Source organism: Eublepharis macularius, chromosome 2, assembly GCF_028583425.1.
Source record: "Eublepharis macularius isolate TG4126 chromosome 2, MPM_Emac_v1.0, whole genome shotgun sequence".
Lineage (NCBI taxonomy): Eukaryota > Metazoa > Chordata > Lepidosauria > Squamata > Eublepharidae > Eublepharis > Eublepharis macularius.
In genome coordinates, this window is record NC_072791.1 from 21056428 (window position 1) to 21078837 (window position 22410).

The window sequence follows — 22410 nt, forward strand, 5'->3', positions numbered from 1 at the left end:
ATCAAAAACTCTGTGGATGCCAAGCCCAGAATCTAATAGTAGGATTTTTTTTTGTCTCAATGGCAGGCACTTGTGGTTCTTAGGAACACAGAAGGCAACAGAAGGCAAATGGCTAAGTTGACACCAAAAAGTTGCCTTGAAAATGGATTAGAAAATGGCGGACTTTGGTGAAGAGAGCGCTATCTGCCTGTTATGGTCCAGTGTTCTATTCCTAACAACGGACAACCAGCCACATCTGAGGTATGAAGGCAGCATCTCTAGCCCTTGATATTCAAAGGTATACTGTCTCTGAAGATGAAGGTTCTATTCCACTATCATGGCTAAAATCCACCGAAAGACCTATCCTCCATGAATTTGCCTAATGCTGTGGTGCTTAATCTTTAATTCACTACCATCCATCAGGTATACAACATTAATGCTGCCATCCCCCCAATACACAAGAAAAAAACAGGATATGGAAATAGCACTGCATACAAGACAACTTTATTTGTATCTATGATATGTATACAGAATACTCAACTTCCTCTGGCTGTCATAAAAAGGGGAAGAATTAACATACCAAATGGCCCCAACTTGTCCTCCCAATTTGTAGATTGACCCTGGCGAGGGCCCTATGCCTCCCCCTATGCCGTTAAACCCCAGGTGGTTTAACGGTAGTTGACATTTCTTGGAATGCACATTATGTGCACAAACCTAGTAGATGAAAAGTTACAGCTAACTGGACATGCATGTTTCTGGATAATTAAACCTCCTTTTTCAAAACAAGCTAAACAGGTCTCTGTCTGGAATGCTTACAGTATCAGATTATCAAAGTCATACGTATTTGCAGTCAAAGCCTAATTTGGATAATTTAGGTTGCATTTAGAGATTTTTTACCCTAATTCTTCCCCCAGTGGGGATCCAAAGCACCTTTATTTATTAATTAAAACATTTTACCCTGCTTTCCCTGAAGTTCAAGGCAACTCTTAATTTGCTTTGAATAGGCCTGCTTCACTCCATCTAGGACAAGTGGATTTAGTTCCAAGGCGTTTAGGATTGAAATGGTACTGGCATAGAGGAGAACGAAAAAGGCGGTGATCCTTCTCTTTGGCCCATTTAACCCCCTGCTTGATTCTGAATTTGAGTCCAGACAAGCTGCCCTTCTGAGCTAGGCTGCAAGGGATGGGAGAGCCGGGGAGAAGACTAAATAAACTGGCCCACGGTCACTCAGCGAGCTTCCATGGCAAAGTGGGGATTCGAACCTAGTCTTACGCTCTAACCACCAATAGCACTTTCTCCATGATCTCCAGATACACTCACTGGACCCTTTTCTTACAAATGCACAGAAATGTAATTGGTATTGATGAATTGTAACAACCAATTTGGGGTTTTCTTCAGTCTTGTAATATATGTAATCATTCAGCCCTGACAATGCCGATCCCTTGACTGAAGGCTTGTTTATGCTACCCCGAATTCAGAGGTTTTCCTTCTCCCCAGATCGTACCATTCCATGCACAGATACAGTATTGCAGGATCTTGGACTGCTGGCTGTAATCCCAGTCTCTGTCTGTGTGTGCATGAGATAACATCCATGCCATTGTTAAGTTGATTGCATATCTTTCCGGGAGGAGGCTGAAATCAGATTCTAGTTTGAGTTTACTTTTGAGGTGCAGACCTGTTCAAATCTCAAGTTTTTTGTAGCTGCACCTCTATGCTGAATTAGGAACTTGGTATCAGCTTCAGCCTGGGTTGAAGCTGAGCTGAGTGAAGAATTCCTGTCTCGTTTTTTTATTCTTCCTGGGCAGGGTGGACTGGCCATTTAACTTACAGGGAAATTTCCTGGTGGAACCGGAGCAAACAGAGCCAAGCCCAACAATTCTGTCTGAGCCTCAGGGGCTGGCTGGCTTAGATCCCTCGTCAGCAAAGGCAGTTGATGTCAGCTCATGAATTGCCTCCTCTTGCACTGCTTCCAGTTCAGGCAACGATGTGGTGGATGAGCTAATTATTCTTGGCCCACTGAACTAAGTGGCCCTGCAGCCCAGGCCTGTAGCCTAGCAGGGGCCCACTCAGACTGACTCGCTCCAGGGCTGCTTTTGCTTTCCAGCCTGCGTCTGCCCTTGGGAGCTCTTGACTCTGTCAACCCACTTCCAGCCTCAGATTTTCCCTCGTAAATAAATTAGGCCCAAACAAGTCGAGGGATTGCAAATCTAATAGAATTGTGTAAAGCATATATGGAAAAATATTACGTTAGCTGATATCCTCTGTGTATGTGTGTTTGAGAGAGAAGGAGAGGAGGGGCTGACTGTATAACACTCAGGCACACTCCCATTATCTCCAGAGTCTTGGAGGGATACTAATTTATACAAAGTTGTATGGTTCAAATGCTCTGTTCTCATATCATCAGGAACATTGGCAGGAACAGTGACTGTACTTGAAGAAAGAGCTGCTGGCAAAATGTCTGCCAAAAGAAAAGCACATTATTGGTTTGAGCAGAACTTCTACAATATATTCTCTACAAAATGGCTGCTGCAGGAGGCGGAGCCAGTCACAAAATGTCTGCTGTGGCTTATCTTCAGTCACACAGTGAAGGTCCTTGTGCTGTGGTGGCAACATTTTAAAAAACCTGCCCAGCCAATCAAATCTCCAATGCTCAATCAGAAGCCTTATTGGGCAAAAGACCTGCCAGCCCTCGCCTTTTTCTAAAAACCTGGCAAACACCAGGAAAAATGTCAGTGGGTGCCATGGCACCCATGGGCATTTCATTGGGGACCCCTGCTCTACAGTTATTCTTCACATAATACCAATCATGGCCTGAAGGTTGCACATATACTCAAGTTCTTTCAAAGGCTCTCCATACGAATCTTGAGAATTTCAGCCAGGTTGGGTTGTTTCTATTTAAGCTCCATCACCTCGTGGGGACAAAGAACTTGAATGGGCCATGTGCCTCCCCAGAGGAGGCTTCTCAAGCAAGAAAAACATTTCAGAAAGATGTTGTTTTCCATTAGTAGCCTGGGATTAACAGTAGAAGGCCAGTTGTTGGCTCCAACAGGTGGGACTAGAGCAGGGGGTTGCATTTTGATCTCTGAAGCTCATTCTCCAGGTTGTTTAAATATATAGGGTATGCTATGTTAATAGGTGTTCCTCTCATTGCCTTTATCAAGTTGCTGTTTTTAAATGTTATTGCCTATCCTAAACTATGATACAGTGAGCCAGTGTGGTATAGTGGTTAGAGTGTAGGACTAGGATCTGGGAAACCCAAGCTTGTATCCCCAGTCTGCTGTAGAAGTTTGCAGGGTGACTTGGGGCTGGCTGGTCATACCTCACAGGGTTGTTGTTGTAAGGATAAAACGGAGGAGGGGAGAATAGCATTGTAAGCCACTTTGGTTCCCCCTGGGAAGTAAAATTATCCAATTAAATAAATAAAAAATAAGTCCCTTGGAAGAGGGAGCTTGGAAATGAATACAAGTGTGGACCTACAAAAAGTAATATGTTTGCTTTTAAAACCTAGCAATTCAGTGCACTTTCAGTCTGCCTTTCTGCCAAAGAAGTTGGGGTGGTCTATCTAGTTATCCCCTTCTCTACTTTATCCTCTCAATAACCATGAGGTAGATTATGCTGAGAGGGAGTGACGGGCCCAAGGGCTCCCACTAAACATCACAACCAAGTGGAGAATGGAAGCCGTTTTGCACTTCCTAAGAAGCTCTGAGCATTCCGCCACTCTGACTTCTCCGTCTATCCCCCGTTCATAACAATTTCCCAAATCACATTACTCACACGTCCTTCTCACATGATTCTCTCTCACAGACTTTACATCTCCACTGTGATAGTTCCACATGGCTTATCTACACTCTCTCCCAGCAACAGTCTAATCTGTTCTTTGGCGCAACATTGACAAAAGTGTGGTGCTGTGGCCACAGGTTCAATCCATGACAACTCCAGTTAGAAGGTAGTAGGTGAGGAGAGTGACCTGATTGAGAACCTGGAGAGCCAAGCTAGTCACAGTAGAGAATATTGACGTTGATAAACCAATGGTGTGACTCAGTATAAGGCAGCTTCTTGGTGTCTGGGTATTCAGCTGTTGGAATATTCATAAACATTCCATCACAAGTGTGCTTTGCCAGAGAGGCCGTCTTCAATGAACTGAAGCCAGAGCTCTCATAGTCAATAGATAAGGAAGTTTCAAAGAGTGCAAACTGTATTTACAGGTAATCTTTTCTGTTGTGAAATTTCTCTGATGTTTTCATATTAGGAAACGAACCACATTATTTTCCACCAAATATGTGTGTTCTATGCCTTATGCATTATCCTATTGACATGGCAAGTGCTCTAATGGATTAGACTGGGATTTGAGAGACCCAAGTACAAATCCCTTCTAAACAGAGGAGGCGAGAATGATGATGTAAGCTCTTGAAAACAACTCCAAAACCACAACTAGTCCAGAATGCGGCAACCCACCTATTGTCAGGGACTAGCCACTGGGAACATACGTTGTCTGTTTTGAAACAACTGCATTGGTTGCCTTGTTTCTAAGCTCAATTAAAGTTGCAGGTTATGACCTTTAAAGCCCTTCACAGCCTGAGACCCACATAGCTGAAGGACAGTCTCCTTCTATGTGTCCATGTGTCACCAACTCCAGTATTCAGGCAGCCATCTGCTGGCGATCTCAACTCTTAGCGTGGCCCATCTGGCACTGATCAGAGCTCCGGCCTTTTCTACTGTAGCTCCTGCTTTGTGGAATGGGATCTCGAATGGGTTGTTATTTTATTTTGATTATAACTGTAAACACTTTTAATTTCTTATTGTAAGCTGCCTTGAACCATGAGGAAAATGGAGAAAAATGTTTAAATAATAAACAAAAAAATAAAGCAGAGGGCGGCCAATTACAACCAAGGGGGCACATTCAACGCTCAAATTGCCCACCAATTTATCAGGAGCACTGGTGCACCAGAGTGCCGAATAGGCAAGTGGACTGGCGCTGCCAAAAGTGATTCAATGGTTTGAAGGCCATCCATTTATTTAAGTATCCACACCCTGCTTTTCTCCCCAATGGAGACTCAAAGTGGCTTACAATCTGAATAAACCTAACAACAGCAATGATGCTGCTTGAATTGATCTGGAATCAATTGTTGGGGCACCTGTAGGTACTGTCTGAGAGCCATAAGGGTTAGACGTGTGCCCTCCAGCATGCACCTAAGGACTTGCATCTCTGGCTACGCCTCTGGCTATGCAGGAAAAGGAAGGTAAGTTTGGCCCAGCTGGAACTCAGCAGTTGCTCCTGACAGGAACCTAGTAAGATCATCTTTGTTTCCCATCAGCCAGCAACAAAGTGCAGGAGGGAGACCCAACCTGGGTCTCCACCTGCTTTTGAGGGCTCCAGTTTTTGGTCCTGAAAGCCAACACCCAGCCTTGGAGCACTGAAAAGAAGGCAGAGAGCCAGGATGAGGCCTTTGGGCCCAATATCTGCCTACCCCCATGTCTCATGCCTGCCCTAATCTCAGTGGCTGGAAAAAGGAATACTAGCATCTCATTGCCATGGTTTTTGTGGGGAGGCAGAGAAAGGGAGAATAGGTTATACCTAAACCCAGGCCTCCGGCATTCCATAAAAATGTCTTACAACGCTTGCAACATGTCCTACAACTGCTTTATCTTCCTCAGGCCCCCTTTTCCAGAGAAGTCCCACTCAGCAAGAAACAGCGAGAAACAGTGTCCATTCCAGTAAAATACATGGAAATGCAACACAGAATTAAGGAGCAACCTGCACTGCAGAAACTGAGCAAAACAACATGGTGCCGCTACTGTTCCCCATTCTTGGGAGCTCCTGTGTTTAGAATAACCCCGGATACATCCCAGCACAAATATCCATCAAAGGCCCAAATAAAAGGCAGAGGACAACACTGCTTATTTTGTGCAAGCCAATCCCAAAACTGATCTCTTTCATCCTAGCAACTGATGCCAGGTGCTCTTCTTAAAATAAAAAAAAAAGACAAAATCCAGCAGCTTGCTAGGCTGCTTCGTTCTAAAATCTCTTAAAAAGTAAACCCGCTCCGCAGCTTAACTGGAACACATTAATCATGGATGTGCTGGGGGAGCCAAACGAGAACAAAATCTAGGTTACTTTACACTGTTATTATTAAGACACATTCTCAGCTGCCTCCACTGCAGCTTCAAGAATCAGCTACGCATACAAATGCCATCTGTGAGCTGCACAGCCTCAAAGCGGGGTCCACCTAAAGCAGCCTTCATTGTTAACAAGCCACTCACTGCCTTGCTGCGAGGCAGACCATTTTTTCCCACCTTTGCAAAGAAGTTGGGTACATGAAAATTGCATTCCCATGTCTCAAGGTCAGGACTGTTCTGGAGCGATTGCATCAGCTTGGCCTCCCCCCCCCCGCCCCGCCTTAGAGATCTACCACCGTCAAAGCCCAAAAATATCTGTCCAAAGCCTGAGGTTTCGCTGCTTCTGTTTTCTTCTTTCCTTCTAGTGCCATCTCTCATTAGCACAACATTTCTATCCTTATCGCTTGTGTTGAGTTAACTCAATTCAGTGGACATATCTGCCCTCCCGTATTTTTTTTCAAAAATATATCTTGTTTTTTTCATCTCCTTCCTATTTTTATTTCTAATTATAATATTGGCAGCTGGGGATATTTCCCTCCACATTCTGGCCTGGCTTCTAGCAGTTTCTGTTCAACACCTCAATTTACTTTCAGCCTCTTGCCCTGCTGGATTCCGTCAATCAGCTCTTTGCGGAGGAGCTATGGATTTGAACCAGAAGGTCCCAAGTTCAATTCCTGGTATCTCCAGTTAAAAGGATCAGGTAATAGGTGATGTGAAGAACTTTAGCACCTGAAGATCCACTGCCAGTCAGAGCAGTCAACACTGACCTTGACAGCCAGTATGGTTTATGGGTAGACAAGGATCTGGGAGACCCAGGTTCGAATCCACACTCTGCCATGGGAACTATCTGGGTAACCTTGGGGCAGTCACACACTCTCAGCCTAATCTACCTCACGTGCTTGTTCTGCGGATAAAATGGAGAAGAGAATGATGTAAGCCACTCAGGGAAGAACCACAGGGTGTAAATGAAGTAAAAAAAAAAAAGGAGGGAAGGAAAACTCACAGACACCTTCCCCACCCCCGCCATTTTCTGCATATCTTTCCTTGTGCTTGGACCAAATATTCTACTGTCATTTATTTTTAAAGCTCAAACTCCAAACTTGTCTTCTAAATAATAATAATATTTGATTTATATACCACCCTTCAGGACAACGTATCACCCACTCAAGAGCAGTTTACAAAGTGTGTTATTATTGTCCTCACGATAATCACCCTGTGAGGTGGGTGGGGCTGAGAGAGCTCCAAGAAGCTGTGACTGACTCAAGGTCACCCAGCTGGCTTCAAGCGGAGGAGTGGGGAATCAAACCCGGTTCTCCAGATTAGAGTCCTGCCACTCTTAACCACTACACCAAACTGGCTCTCCATGCCTTTTCAAATTCTGCAAGTGTAACTAACTGAAATCCCCTCCCGTATATTAACTAGCTGCTCCCTAAGCTGCTTCACTGTGACCTTTCTGGTACCTCACACCCACCACAATTCACATAAACTGCCACATCCCTTAATCTATAATCCACCATTATAATCAAATTTGACAGATGTACTATTGGGTCAGCGGCATGACTGCTTTCTCCAGCTAAGACACATATGAATTGATTGGAAGCCGGGCCTAGCTTGAACGCCATGATTTTGTTACCTGCACAAGGCAGGCCTGAGGATCAAAAATAACAACTTTTTTTTAAAAAAAAGGAAAAGAAGTTGCAGGTAGCTGTTTGGGGCAAACCAAAAACCAAATGGAAAAGCCGTGTAATACCTTTTATTAATACCAACCAAAATACACAAAATAAGTGTGGAAGCTTTTGGATCCTCCAGAATGCTGAATCAGGCTGGATATTAGGGAAATTCCTGGCGCTTTGAAGGTATTGCCTGTGGAGAGAGAAATCTGAGGTGGAATTCCACCTAGAATCTCTGATATAAAATAGAATTTACCATCTGAAACTACCATTTTCTCCAGGGGAACTGATCTCTGTATGTGGAGATCAGCTATAATTCTGGAAGTGCTCTAAGCTCCACCTGGCAATCCTATTGGAGGTTTAAACCCAATAAAAGAGGGTGTGTGTTGGGGGAGAGTGAACTTGTCTTTCAGGCTATGGTGTTAAGATCTCTTTGTCCATCTTATCAAATTTCTGCACAGTGCTTAGATGATTTCAGTGAGCACAGAAACTGGCGAGGTGATAACAGACTGCACCCCTAATATGCTGGGAATAAGAAACAAAACCAAATAGGGATATTTGTATGCCTCCTTCCCTCACTATCTTTTGCTAGTGTGTAAAGACTTATTTTGCTTTGTCCCGCACTGATTTCTCCTTCATGCCCTATGTTTTTAATTACTGCTTTTTGTGCTTTTAATATGTATTTTACTTTTGGTTTTAATTGTTTTTATGATACGGTTTTATGGCATTTTGTTTTAACTGTTAGCTGCCTTGGTGGCCCTCACTGGACAGAAAGACAGCATACACATTTTGTAAATAAAATAAAATGTCTCTTAAACTGGGCAGGAAGCACAGGTCTCTTATAAGTTTGAAAACAAATGAAGAATATGGCAGTCCTTGAATTAACAATACTGAGATTAATTTAGTAGATGCACAAGGCACAGGTTCAAAGCACACAATGTCTATTACTGTTTCAAGTTTTTTGAGGGGCCAAATTAAAGCCCAGTACTTAAGGAGTTAATGGATTCTGCTGGCCTGGCCTGGCCTGGCCTGGCCTGATAGCAGTATGTCCATCAGTTGTAACTTGGCATACACTACACACGCAAAAATGTTATGCACATTATATTACAGCCTACTGAAAATGTGCAAATTAGCTCCTTCCCACAGGGCTTGTGTGTCTTTCCAATGTGGTTCTTTTCACTGAGCAAACCGACTGCCTCCGCTTGACAATATGTACCTTTGAATGATTTAAAACATAACAGCGGCCACGTAAACCAAGTTGGAGCAACATATTCGGCTCATCTGCCAGTAAACCATTCCAAAATAAAAAGCAAATGCTATTAAAGCTCGACAGCGCAAGATTAGAAGTCCTGATCATTATGTTGGCAATGTGATAGGGCATTTTCCAGGAACCAGCATTAGGCCAAATTCAACGTTTTGAATCCCCTGCCGCAAAAGCCCCACAATAATTCATTTACAATACTGATTTATTCCACTTGACATAATGTCGTTCCCTTGCCACTGGTCTCACTCCTCGATCCAGTAACTGATTGTGCCAAAAGGCTGTGGGGAGAGGTTAAGCCACTTCCAAAAGCACCCCCAAATTCTCAGTGCTGCTACTGCAGCACCCCTCTTCCATTTTAATCCTGCCATTCATCCCTCCCGTTTTGTCCTTGCAACAACCCTGTAACAACTGGCTCAGTGTCATCCAGTGACCATTATGCCTGAGTTGGGATTTGAACTGAAGTCTCCCAGGCCCCAGTCCAACCCACTATGCAACACTGGCTCAACAGTGCGCTGCCTCCACATTGAGGCATGATGCCGCTGGCCAATACCGAGTCTAGCATTTCTGCGCCAAAGAACTAGTTTTGAAAAAACAACAAAAAAGAGGCTGTCTTACTCACCCCTGGACCCAAAGAATGGATTCGGCAACACATATGAAGAAGCCAGACCAATAAGAGCCATAAGCAGACAAATAAGTACACTGGCTGCCCTGGAGACCAGCAAATAAGTTCCTTACTCGTGGACATAGCATTTAATGGAACTCGCCATGGGAATCGGGGCTCGTGTTCTCCCTTCCCACATCATTGATGAACCACAGCAAATATGGGAACCTTGCTATGCAATGATGACCCTTACTCACAATAGGGTGGCGGCGGCGAGGTGAATAGAAAATGCCACGGGGATGCTGAACCTCATCGCAAGTATAATGCAGCCTTGAAAATCTGTCTAATGCGACTACTCATCCAGAACACACAAATCTACCGTTCAGTACCTACATTGGTCACCCATAGTTCAGGGACAGAATGAAAGCCAAAATGAACTAAAACCATGGGGATGAGACCAGAAAGCTAGTTTGATTGGAATATCCCAATTCCACTTTTGTGAGAAATGGTCACACTAGTTTAACCACTTCCTCTCCAATTTCCCAGAAATTTCCCTGGCTGGTTGCCATGACACAATTCATACTCACCACTGTTTAAGAGACAGATGCCGCCATCTTGAATTTTTCAGTCAAAGTACTATACTCAGTGTTGGTGCAGGAGATGCGGCCTCTCCTTTAACCTGCTTGGAGTGGCTCAGGAAATAAAACAATACAACGAATCCAAAGGGCATAAAAGCAAACACAATCACTAAAAAGCTTTAAAAGTCCACAGAATAGTCCTCATGCTAAAAGCAGACCGTAAAACAACTTTTTAAAAAAAGATGAAACCCCTCAGTCAAAAACCTGGATATAAAGAAATGTTTTGGTCCAGTGCCTTGAGAAAAGCAAGGTAGGCAATAGGCAGGCCTCAGAGAAAAGAACATTCCAAAGGCGAGGAGCTCCCACTGAAAAAGCCCTACCTCTGGTCACTACCCTCCTTCCCTCTGCCAATGAGAGCACAGTGTTTCTACCTTTCCTTCAGGAGGCTCATTTCAATTCCTCCTTGCTGGCTGGTATATTCTCACTTCTTTGTTCTCTTGGAGAGCATTATTAGCTATGAAACTGTTGCTTTGGAAAAAAACGTGTTGGCTGAACGTCTGGTGGCAACTTGAACTCACATATATGGTGATGCCTCACATACATGACGATGCCAGTTTGGTGCAGTGGTTAAGAGCGGCAAGACTCTAATCTGGAGAACTGGGTTTGAGTCTCCACTCCTCCGCTTGAAGCCAGTTGGGTGACCTTGGGTCAGTCACAGCTCTCTCAGAGCTCTCTCAGCCCCACCCACCTCACAGGGTGATTGTCGTGAGGATAATCATTACATACTTTGTAAACTACTCTGAGTGGGTGTTAAGTTGTCCTGAAGGGCGGTATATAAATTGAATGTTGTTGTAAGTCAGACCTTTGGTCCATCATGGTCAGTATTGTCTACTCTTACTGGAAGCAGCTCTCCGAGGTCTCAGGCAGAGGTCTTTCTCTTTACTTACTGCTTCATCCTTTTAACTGGAGATGTCAGGAGTTGAACCTCATACCTTCTGCAAACAAAGCAAATGCTCTACCAGTGAGCCACAGCTGCCTTTCTTGTGGTCTCCTTGTATATAAAGTGATCTTTCTCACACTGTCAATTACTGTAACCCGTCTTGAGGGATGCATTTTTCGGTGGGAACGTCGACTCTAAATGCTTAACAACAAACAGGGAGATCAGCCCTCCCTCCCGCCCGCCCCAAGAGCATTCAGTCCCTTAACTGTTTACCAGCAGTACAATTTTCCCACACACACGGGAAAACACTTCTGATCTGTGCATAAGGAAACAGGATGACAGATGGCACTTGAGCAGTCCAAGAAAGACACGGTCACGCTCCTGAAGCTTGCCAAGACTTACACAAAACAGATTGGGAGGAATCAAAACATTCCTGCTTTTGCTTGAGACCAAAGGAACATGATCTTAGAAACGTAGGAAGCTGGGCTCACGTGGAAATCAGAGCGTGCTGCCTAGGATTTGACCTTGAGGTTCTCAAGCAGTGGGGTCTTTCTTACTCCTGACAAAAGAGAGCTGTGGTTCTCGAAAGCTTATGCTGCGACAATGAAGTTGGTTAGTCTTAAAGGTGCTACTGGACTCTTTACTATTTTGCTACTACAGACTAACACGGCTAACTCCTTGGGATCTATGATTTCTTAGTCTTGATACTCAAGTTCCTTTAAGTGAAAGAACACACTTGGGGACCTTGAGCATGCAAAACTAACAGAGCTAGAGTTCCATCCACACAGCAAACTAAAATGTGCTTAGGACAGGGTGCCATCAGAACAAAAGCCAAAGGGAGAGTTTCCCTCTCACTTATGAAACTACCTCTTCTTGTAGGCTGTCCAAGGTCCTTTGGGGAGTGTTACAAGACCCGTCAATCTGGGCTGGCTTTGTGGGATAGGCATTAATGTGGGGAAAGATGGTGGAAGTCTAAAAAATTGATGGTGGTCTGTTTGGATTCTGGTTAGCGCAACAAACTCCGGTTAGCCAAGCGCAGGGTTCCTCAGCCTTGCTGAGCCTGTGGACATTCTGGGAATTTTGATAAAAGGGAGCGGGTGCCAGCACAAAATGGCTGCCATGGGAGGCAGGCCCAGTCATGAAATGGTTGGAATATTGGTGGGAGGTTCCAAGTCAAACATCTGCCTAGGATGGACGCATCTTCCACTGTACTAGGGAAGCTCACTGGGTGACCTTGGGTGAGCCAATCAATTTCTTTCTCTCTTTGCCTAACCTCTCTCACAGGATGGTTGTTGTGAAGATAAAATGGAGGAGGAGAATGATCCTATCAGCTGCTTGGAGCTCACTGTGGAGAAAACCAGACCATATATACACAAATAAATAGCACGTACAGATTGGACAGCTCAGTGGCACCAACAAGAGTGACAGTGACTCTGTGGTGTTTCACAACTACTGATTGCCCTCCCTTCACCAGTTCACTTGGTGCCAGTTTCGTCTAGTGGTTATGAGTGCCAAGACTCTAATCTGGAGAACTGAGTTTGATTCCCCACTCCTCCACTTGAAGCCAGGTGGGTGACCTTGGGTAGGTCACAGCTTCTAGGAGCTCTCTCAGCCCCACCCACCTCACAGGGTGTTTTGTTGCGAGGATAATAATAATATACTTTGTAAACTGCTCTGAGTGGGCGTTAAGTTGTCCTAAAGGGAGATGTATGAATCAAATGTTGTTGTTGTTGTTGTTGTTATTAGTGCCAAACTTATTCAGTTTTAGGATCCATGTGCATAGATTTATTATTTACCAAACTATTTTGCTCTTCTATGCAATCACACTGGGTGCTGAGCTCCTTTTTAAAAATCTGAAATATCTTCAGTTAAGCCTGCAGATCAGGTCAGACTGTGCTCAGAATAACCAATCATGTATTTGTCATGAGCAAATACGACATGCACATTGCCTCCTTTGAGATTGAGGCAATCGGTTTACCAACCACCAGATGCAGCCTGGAGATCTCCAGAAATGACAACTGATTTCCAGACTACAGATATCAGTTCCCCTGGGGAAAATGACCGCTTTGGAGGGTGGACTCTATGGCATTACACCTCTCTGAAGTCCCTCCCCAAATCTTCCCTAGGCTCCACCCCCAAGAGTCCAGGCTCCACCCCCAAGAGTCCAGGAATCTTCCCATCTGGTATTGGTCACCCTATGAGGCAAACAGTTGTTTTGAACAATATGGAAAACAGTAATATTCAAAGGCAGAGGCTTTCCATTTATGGTCATAAACGCTTTGTGAAAAGAAAATATTACCTGATTCACACACCACACATCCCGGCTTCAGTTCCAGCATCATGGTGATTAAAGAGATGTCAGTCGAATACAGAATTTGAGTTCGGTGGGGGAGATTCACAGTCCACAGTTCTGGGGTTGGATGAAGAATATACACCCAGCCCCCTTTGCTGCAGGTCACTTTGGAACCGTACTGCTTCCCAATCAGGTCGGTGGAGTGTCGAATCACACCATATTTGGTCTGAGTTTTACCGCCCTGTTGCACTTTCACCGGAAACATCGACTCATGGCCCAGGAAGACAATAGCAGTGTCTCCTTCTTTTATTGTTTCGCTGTATTCGATAAAACTCATGGTGATAATCTTCCAGTTGGCAGATCTATTACAGCTAAGGAAGAAGAGAAAACGCTTGAGATCCTTACCCTCATTTCCCCTTATGCCTCTGATTCCTTCTCAGGATACCTACGTGGCGCCACTTCTCTCGCCCATCAAGCCCCTCCCTCAAAAGCCACCTTCCCCGTGTTGCCCCCAGCTGTAACCCATCGGTCCACATCCCTCACTACAAATGAAACTTAAGAACTTATAGGAGCCGTTGCTCCTGTCCACCAATCGGGAGCTAGTTAGTGTAATGGTTGGAGCCTACAGCTTATGGCTCTAGAGCCAAACGTGGCTCTTTAAAAAAAAAAGAAATATTTAAGCACGACTCTATCGTAGGGGGTAAGTGGAATGCTAGAATAGCCAGTATGTGAGGAGAATGGCGGGCAAAGATTTTTATGGGACTAAACGGCTTCGTAGAGATGTTTCGCGGAAAGGGAAATGACAAGAAGTGAAAAGTTACCAGTAATCCCAGAGCGAACCACGCACAGATTTATGCCAGTGTGCTAAAATAATTGTGTGGGGTGCTCCTGGGCATGTTTATTCCTTATAATAATAACAATAACAAAAACATTTGATTTATATACAGCCCTTCAGGACAATTTAATACCCACTCAAAGCGGTTTGGAAAGTATGCTATTATTATCCCCACAACAATCACCCTGTGAGGTGGATGTTATTACGTGATCCTGGGTGTGTCCTAATAAACAGTCACAACAGTGTTTGGGCTGCAAAAACATTATGGATCATTAATCTACAGGTCGATTATCAGTTTCTGGTGTGTTGCTGTGTTGGTCTGCAGTAGAAGAGCAAGATTTGAGTCTAGTAGCACTTTAGAGACCAACAAGATTTCCATAATATGCGCTTTCAAGAGTCAACATGTAAACCATGTTGGTCTTTAAGATGCTACTGGATTCAAATCAAGGTCAATTATCCACTGTTGTTGTTGTTGTTGTTGTTATTTCTATTTATAAACTGCCCATCCTCAGGGGCTCTGGGTGGTGAACAACAGTTAAAATCAATAATAACAAGAAAACAATAATTTTAAAATCAACATACAATAAACAATAATAAAATAAATAATAAAATAAACAATGTTAAACCGAATGGATCCAGAGGAGCCGGACTGAATCAAATTTACATATGAATTCCTATTCAGCTGCTTCCCGTTGGATTCTGTTTTTGAAAACAGTCGTTCAACAGAAACCTTTCAATGTTAAACCGAATGTTTTTCATTATGCAAATGAGCTCTCTGTTGATCTCTTGCTCCAAATGTTGACATACTTTGGCTTCATAATTATAAAAAGTTGCTGACCCTGGTTAGAGGGTTGGACTAGTACATGGGAAAGTGGGGTTGAAACCCCTGCCCAGGAATGGAACTCCACGGCTGGCCTCAGGCCAGTCACCATCTCTCAGAGCGGGACCAGCAGTGACGCCTGACACAGGTTGGACACTTGTCAGCTTCCCTCAAGTTTTTTTTTTTAATTTTTATTGGATTAGAAATATTTTATGTCCATTACAATCAATTTCTTTTAAATATTCCAATTCTAACCCCCTCCCTTTCCCCCCCTTTTGATGACTTCCAACAGTTTTCCAACCCCTTATCTATTTTCCCCTACTCGTTCCAAACTCATTTTAACTATTAAACATATACTTTCACTCTCTTCTAAGCTTATCTATTATATCACAGTGCTATCTCTGTTACCCTTCCCATTTGACTTAACAACTAAATAATACATTTCTGGCATATATTCTTCAATAATCATTTTAGTAGCCTATACTCTATCTTACTCATTCTGGTCTCATCTATATGGGACAAACAATTTGTCCCTTGTTATACATAGTGTTAAATACATTATAAACATTACATACCTTCAATATAAATCAATCACTTTAACCCCTACCCCATGTATTATTCTATATGCTACTGTATGTTTTCCCCTCCTTTCTTATATTCATTCATTTTAATTATATAGATTCTCCGTTATACCATTATCAGCCAGCAATGAAATTAATTAGTTTCTGTCCTTATAAATCTTATAATAACACCACTATTACTTAATACTATGCATAGTAATCGAATAAAATAATTGCTTAGAAATTTTCAGTTAACTCTCCTCCCCGGTATAGTCACTTCTCTCTTCTTTTGTTGTGTTTCAGTAATTTTCAAACTGCCACCGTTCTCCTCCCACCTCCCATTTTTTCACCAAGTACTGTTTCAACTTCTCCCAATCCGTGTTAAACTGTCCTGGATCAAGGTCTCTCAATTTTCTTGTCATTTTGTCCATCTCCGCCATGTACAGCAATTTGTAAATCCAGTCCTCAATAGTTGGCACTTCTTGTACTTTCCACTTTTGCGTGTACAAAAGTCTGGCCGCTGCTGTCATATAAAATAGCAATGTCCTGTGTTGTGCTGGGATGTCCTCCATTCCCAAGTTCAGTAGCAGGAGTTCTGGGTTCTTATTAACTTGAAATTGTAAAATCTCACTTATTACTCTTATTATTTCCCCCCAGTACTGCCTAGCCACCTCACAAGTCCACCACATGTGATACAAAGATCCCTCATGCTTTTTACATTTCCAGCATTTATTAGACGTATTCAAATTCCCTAGCGCAATTTTCTTTGGTGTCAGATACCAACGATAAATCATTTTATAGACATTCTCTTTAATATTGGTGCATGTCGTAATCTTCAGCGTATTTTTCCACAAGTATTCCCACGCCTCCATTGTTATTTCTTTATTGAAATTTATAGCCCACTTCACCATTTGCACTTTAACTGTCTCATCTACAGTATGCCATTTTAGCAACACCTTGTAAACCTTAGAGATTTCCTTTTTGTTTTCTTGTAAAATTACTTCCTCTAATTCCGAGTTCTCTGTTCTTATCCCTCCCTTTGCACAGTCCGAGTTGTAAAGATCTCTAATCTGTCCACGGCTGGCCTCAGGCCAGTCACCATCTCTCAGAGCGGGACCAGAAGTGACGCCTGACACAGGTTGGACACTTGTCAGCTTCCCTCAAGTTTTGATGGGAAATGTAGGCAGCTTGGCGGAATGTTGGACAAGTGACAGTTGAAAAGTCCATTGGACAGCAGTCAGAGAGTCAAGCTGCAAGACCAGGATGCCTACATTTCCCATCAAAACTTGAGGGAAGCTGACTAGTGTCCAACCTGTGTCAGGCGTCACTTCTGGTCCCGCTCTCAGCCCTATGCACCTTTACAGGGTACTTGTGAAGTTAAAGGCTTAGTGATTCGGCACAAGGGAAAGCGCTTGGCTTTACTTACAGGGATAGTTTGCATCCTCACCGGATCATGTTATTTCATAGCTGAAGTACACTAACAAAGCAGTGGTTCTGAAATCCACGTGCTCCTAAGGATCTGAGCAATTACTAAACACAACAAGGCCAATCTTTGCTTCATAAGCCACTGAAGGGGAAAGCTCCCTTAAGTGTCCAACACACGCTCTATTAGAACGCAATTAAGAGCCAACTGCAGTTAATTCCGAGAAACTAATAACTGTTGTGAACATTCACTTCGAGTTAATTAACTTCCATTATCTGTTTACAGGGTAATAGGAATTAAAAACAAAAGGTGGGGAGGCAAAAAAACACAGATGAACCAAAAGAACAGGCAGGTGGTGTGACGGCAGCTTTTCCTTTTTTTTACTACACCTGCTCCTTCCTCTGGAGTGGACTATCAAGGCAGGCCTCCAGGCAATGGTGGACAAAAGAGAAGCTTTCTCCCCCTCTAGAGAATAAAAAAGATGGCTTCTGTGCCTACAGGGCTAGCAAGGAGCAGTGGTGGTTCAGAACTGATTATATAGAACAATTTCTAGCCATGTTCGTTATAGCTGCAAAATCAAATAGAAATCCAGCAGCACCTTACAGACTAACAAAATTTATCCCAGCCTAAGCTTTCCTGGGTTACAGCTCACTTCATCAGCTGCAAGAAGTGTACATCTGCAGCAGATATATTTATTTTTCAAGTTACAGGCAGTAGAAAAGCAGGAGAGGCCTCTTTTGGTAATATCTCCCACCTTCCTGCTGCTTAGTGAGGCGGGTAGCCCTGTTGGTCTGCAGTAGAACAGCAAGATTTGAGTCCAGGGGCACCTTAGAGGCCAACAAGATTTTCAGGGCGTAAGCATTCAAGAGAGTCAGAGCTCCTTTCTTTGTGTCTGAAGAAGGGAGCTCTGACCCTCAAAAGCTTACATTCTGAAAATCTGGTCGGTCTCGAAGTTGCTACTGAACTCAAATCCTGCTGCTTTCTGTTGTGTATCATTTTACCTGTTATAGATGTACAATTCATGCAGTTGACGGACACAAAACTTAGGCTCACAAAAGCTTCACAAAAATTTAGGCTGGAATGCTTTTTCTTAAGTGCTTAAAAGTTTGGGGTTGATAGGACGTTTTGGAGGTCTTTCATTCATACTGTCAAAAGTCCAGTAGCACCTATAAGACTAACAAAATTTGTGGTGGGGTATGAGCTTTCGTGAGCACCTATAAGACTAACAAAATCTGTGGCAGGGTATGAACTTTCATGAGTCACAGCTCACTTCTTCAGATACTTCTTCTGTATCTCAGAATACTTCTCTGAAGAAGTGAGCTGTGACTCACGAAAGTTCATACCCTACCACAAATTTTGTTAGTCTTAAAGTTGCTACTGGACTCTTGCTCTTTTCTACTGCTACAGACAAACACGACTACCCATCCTGATCTATTCATAGGGTCGCCATAGGTTGGAGAAAACCTGACGGCACGTAACACAAGTTTCAGGTGGGTAGCAATGTTGGTCTGCAGCAGAAGAACACAATTTGAGTCCAGTGGCACCATAAAGAGCAACATTTTCAGGATATAAGCTTTCGGAAGGCCAATAAAGGGAGCTTCCAGCCTGAGAATCTTTATGGTCTTTTAAGATGTCACTGGACTTGAATTTTGCTCTTAACTCTTTAAGGTGACACTGAAGCTCTGTTTAATTTTGCTGTATGGAGAAGATGCATCCCTCTATGGCCACCTATGCAAATAGTAGAACCCTGAGGTGACAGGTGAGGACGAGTAGGGGATTGAAGCTTTAAGGTCATCAACTGAAGGTTTCCAGGTATATAGACAAACGCTTGAAAAGGCTTCACCTACTAAGATCCTGGGCAGACGAACTGTCAGGAAGAGGGCATAAGTATCCCTAGAAAACGGACACCTTCAAGCCTAAGGAAGGGGTATAAAGAGATGTTCATGTTTAAAGGGCCACAAGATTTTAGCTTGAGTTTTATATTTTATTTATTTAATTCAATTTATATTCTGCCCTCCCCGCATCAGCAGGATCAGGGCGGATTACAACTGATATAATAATTTAAAATACAAATAGCTTTTTGCTGCAATAAACATGGCTACCTTTCTAAAAAAAATTCTTAACAACTCTGCCCCACCACTAAAGGCAATTGCTAGAGCCACAGGTTGCAGATACAGCAAAAACAGAGATGACCTAATAGCACATCCACTCCTTGCAAGACTGTGTTTTCCTTTTTTTTTTTTTTTTTAAAAAGGGCATTCGGCCACACACTGTGGCTCAGTGGAAGAGCATCTGCTTTGCAGTAAGAAGGTTATAGGTTCAATCCCAGGAACCTCCAGTTTAAAAGATTAGGCAGCAGGTGACATGAAAGGCCTCAACCTGAGACCCTGGAGGGCCACTGCCAGCTAGAATAACCACAATGCCGAGGGTCCAAAGGAGTCTGGTTCAATGTAAGGCAGCTTCATGTGCATCAAAAAGCCCAGACTAGGCCCAGCTCAACAGACCTCAGAAGTTAAGCAGGGGTCGGCCATAGTACTGGGATAGGAGACCACCAAGGAAGTCCAGGGTTGCTACGCCTTGGCAGACGATAGCAAAATGCTGTCTCTTGCCTTGAAAGCCCTACGAAGGGGTGCCACAAGTGCTGATGGACAGATCAAAAGAGTCTGAGTCCATGTAAGGCACCTTCATACACATCAAAGAGCCCAGACTATCCTGAGCCCGTCAGGGCTTAGAAGCTAAGCGGGGGTCGGCCATAGCTAGAACTGTGATGGGAGACCACCAAAGAAGACAAAATTGTAAGCAGGGCCGGGCAACGACAAACCTTACAGGCCCAGAAAGGGTCCCCATAAGTTTGTTGCGCTACATTATCGGAGTCACTCGCGTGCGCTCCTATCCAGGGAAGCTCCCGGGGCCGCTTCCTTACCTGGTTGCGCGCCCGCAACCGCATCTAGGAAGCGCTCCAGCTGGTCCCACACGTGCTTTCGCGGCTTCCTCGTCGCCGTCGCAGGCTGCTGACGCTCCGCCTCGTCTCCCCGCCTCTTAGCCGGAGCCTGGCGCTTCTCCCCGGCTTCGGGGCAGAGCTCTTCCTACGAGCCTTGCGGTTCCCTTGCAACGCCGCGATTGCAACATCCGTGCGCCCACCCGCCAAGCGCGTCGCAGCCTTGAGAGAGATCGCGCTCAGTGCGATCCTAGGGAGGGTTATTCCGGCCTAAAGCCATTGACTTCAATGGTCGTAGACCGGAGTAAATTAGCATAGGATTGCACTGTGAGTCGAACCAGGAAGACCGAACGGACACGCGTCTTTTCAAAAACGCGTTTTCGCCTCTCTTCTCTGCCAAACAAATGTGCATTCATCTATTTTTTAAAAATCTAAATAGTCGGTGGCTGCACTCTTTCATGGACGGTAGCCGCATCCCTATTTACTCGCGAGTAAGCCCAGGAGATTTAGGAAGCACCCCTAGGCTTGGACGCCACGTCCCATTGAATTCGGTGGCATTGCCCAGTAAACATTAGGTTGAGAGCTTTGGAATGATATTTTTTTAATCAGCAAAGAACTCGAAAGATCATTCTTAAATTATGTTTTGTATTACCGTTTCAGCCATTTAATAATTATGACAATTTCTCCTATAAGCTGGCTTTAGGGTTAAAAATCAAATCAACCAAACGTGCTCCCAGAATAACTGAAAGGGGTGGAGAGTGGGATTTCTGAGTAAGGAAATGCATATGCTATGTGCTAACACATTTTTTATTAGACAGTTTTAATGCCTGCAGTCAAAAGCAATTTAAAGCACGGTTCAGAAATCTGCACATACAAAATGAATGGAAATTAAACAGAACAAAAATTCTAAGAGCAGCACTGAAGATGAGAATAATTTTCCTGCAACTGAATTATTTTCATAATGTTATATCTGCATTTTTGTTCATATTGCTTTTCTAGGAATTTCACTCATTGATGACACCTGGAAGAGGGGGAGACTGAAAGTCCCCTGCCTCAGAATTCAATTTACCAAGAAACCCACAAACCTAAGTTTGTGAAATTTGATTGAGGTCAAGAAAAAACCTCCTCACATGCTTTTTAAAGGATGTAAAAAGTGGTTTGTCTTTTTTTCCTTCTGGGCGTACAGTTAGTTAAACAATAACAGTGAAATCCTAAGCAGAGTTACTCTCTTTTAAGCCCATGGACTACCATGGACTTAGAAGGCTATAACTCTGTTTAGGATTGCGCTGTATGGAAAGAAATTCTAATCTCCATCTTTGCAACCATCCCATTTTATTGATGGGTAATACTGAGGCCAAGCCTTACTGACATTTTTGTTTTGTCATCCCAAAGATTTAGAGCGAGCAACAATACGTCTTTTTCACATTCTATAACAGTGTTTCTCAACTTTTTTCCATGGAGGAACCCCTAAATTACTTTTTCAAACTCCAAGAACCCCTTAACTAGGCAAAAAAAAAAAAAGATAGCGGGGAGTGCAATTCAATGGCTGCTAAATTATTGCCAAGAACATGTATTTGTAAAGAGCAGCATTCTCCCCTCCTCTCTGTCAGCTTACATTGTAAGAAAAATAGTGCATATTTTCTGTCTTTTTTGTATTATCAAATCTTTCAACTATCAAAATAACAAATCAAAATAAAATTTACTTAAACCTCAAAATAAAGTCCACATCCCAAGTCAATATAAGGTTTACTGCCAGTGTGATATTTGGGCTTGTTTATTTTTGCGCAAATGTTAAATTCTTGGCTGATTTTGCACGGAACCCTTGCTAAACGGGAAACTCTGATCTATACCTTTAACATGGTTAGGCTGAGAGGAATCATGCTTTGCAGCATTCTTTGGAGCAGAACAGGAATTGGAAATGGAGTCAAGTTCTAAACATTCTCACCCAGCGATTGCACTTTAGCTTTCACTGCTATAGCACTTGGATAACTGGTAGCACAGGGGTCAAATCTTGGGCTCCCACTCGTTCGTGCTCTTCTGGGAGGTTAAATAGAAATCTTGTCAGCCTGTGGACTTGCTGCAATATTCTCCTATATCCTAAGACATGCAGCATACGTTCCTAAGCGCTTAGGTCTAGTCAAGTGATTAAGCAAAAATAAAGGGGCATGGCCTCAAGTCTGTAGCCTAGCTTCACCTGCAGATATAATTAGGTTTCTTAATGTCCAGAGTGGTAAATAACTCTTCTGTGTAACTTGAAATTCTCCAGTAGAGCAAGCCTGCAGACCCTATCTTTAGGGGTTTCAGGCAACTTTCCAGTGGCCAATAAGAGGATCAGCTGTTGAATTAAAAATAAAGTCCAGTGACACCTTAAAAACTAGCATTATTTATTGCA

At 43.4% G+C, this 22410-nt stretch overlaps 1 protein-coding gene across 1 annotated transcript in view; it reads right to left on the reverse strand.

Annotated features, from left to right (window-relative positions):
• Nucleotides 1-20072, reverse strand: part of TRMT61A (tRNA methyltransferase 61A) — a 52686-nt gene extending 32614 nt beyond the window's left edge. The window contains exons 1-2 of the mRNA XM_054971954.1: nt 20004-20072; nt 13449-13813 (exon numbers count right to left, since the gene is read on the reverse strand). Coding sequence (XP_054827929.1) covers nt 13449-13779 — 331 coding nt within the window. The 5' untranslated portion in view covers nt 13780-13813; nt 20004-20072. The remainder of the gene's footprint in view (nt 1-13448; nt 13814-20003) is intronic.
• Between the last annotated feature and the right edge of the window lie 2338 nt (nt 20073-22410).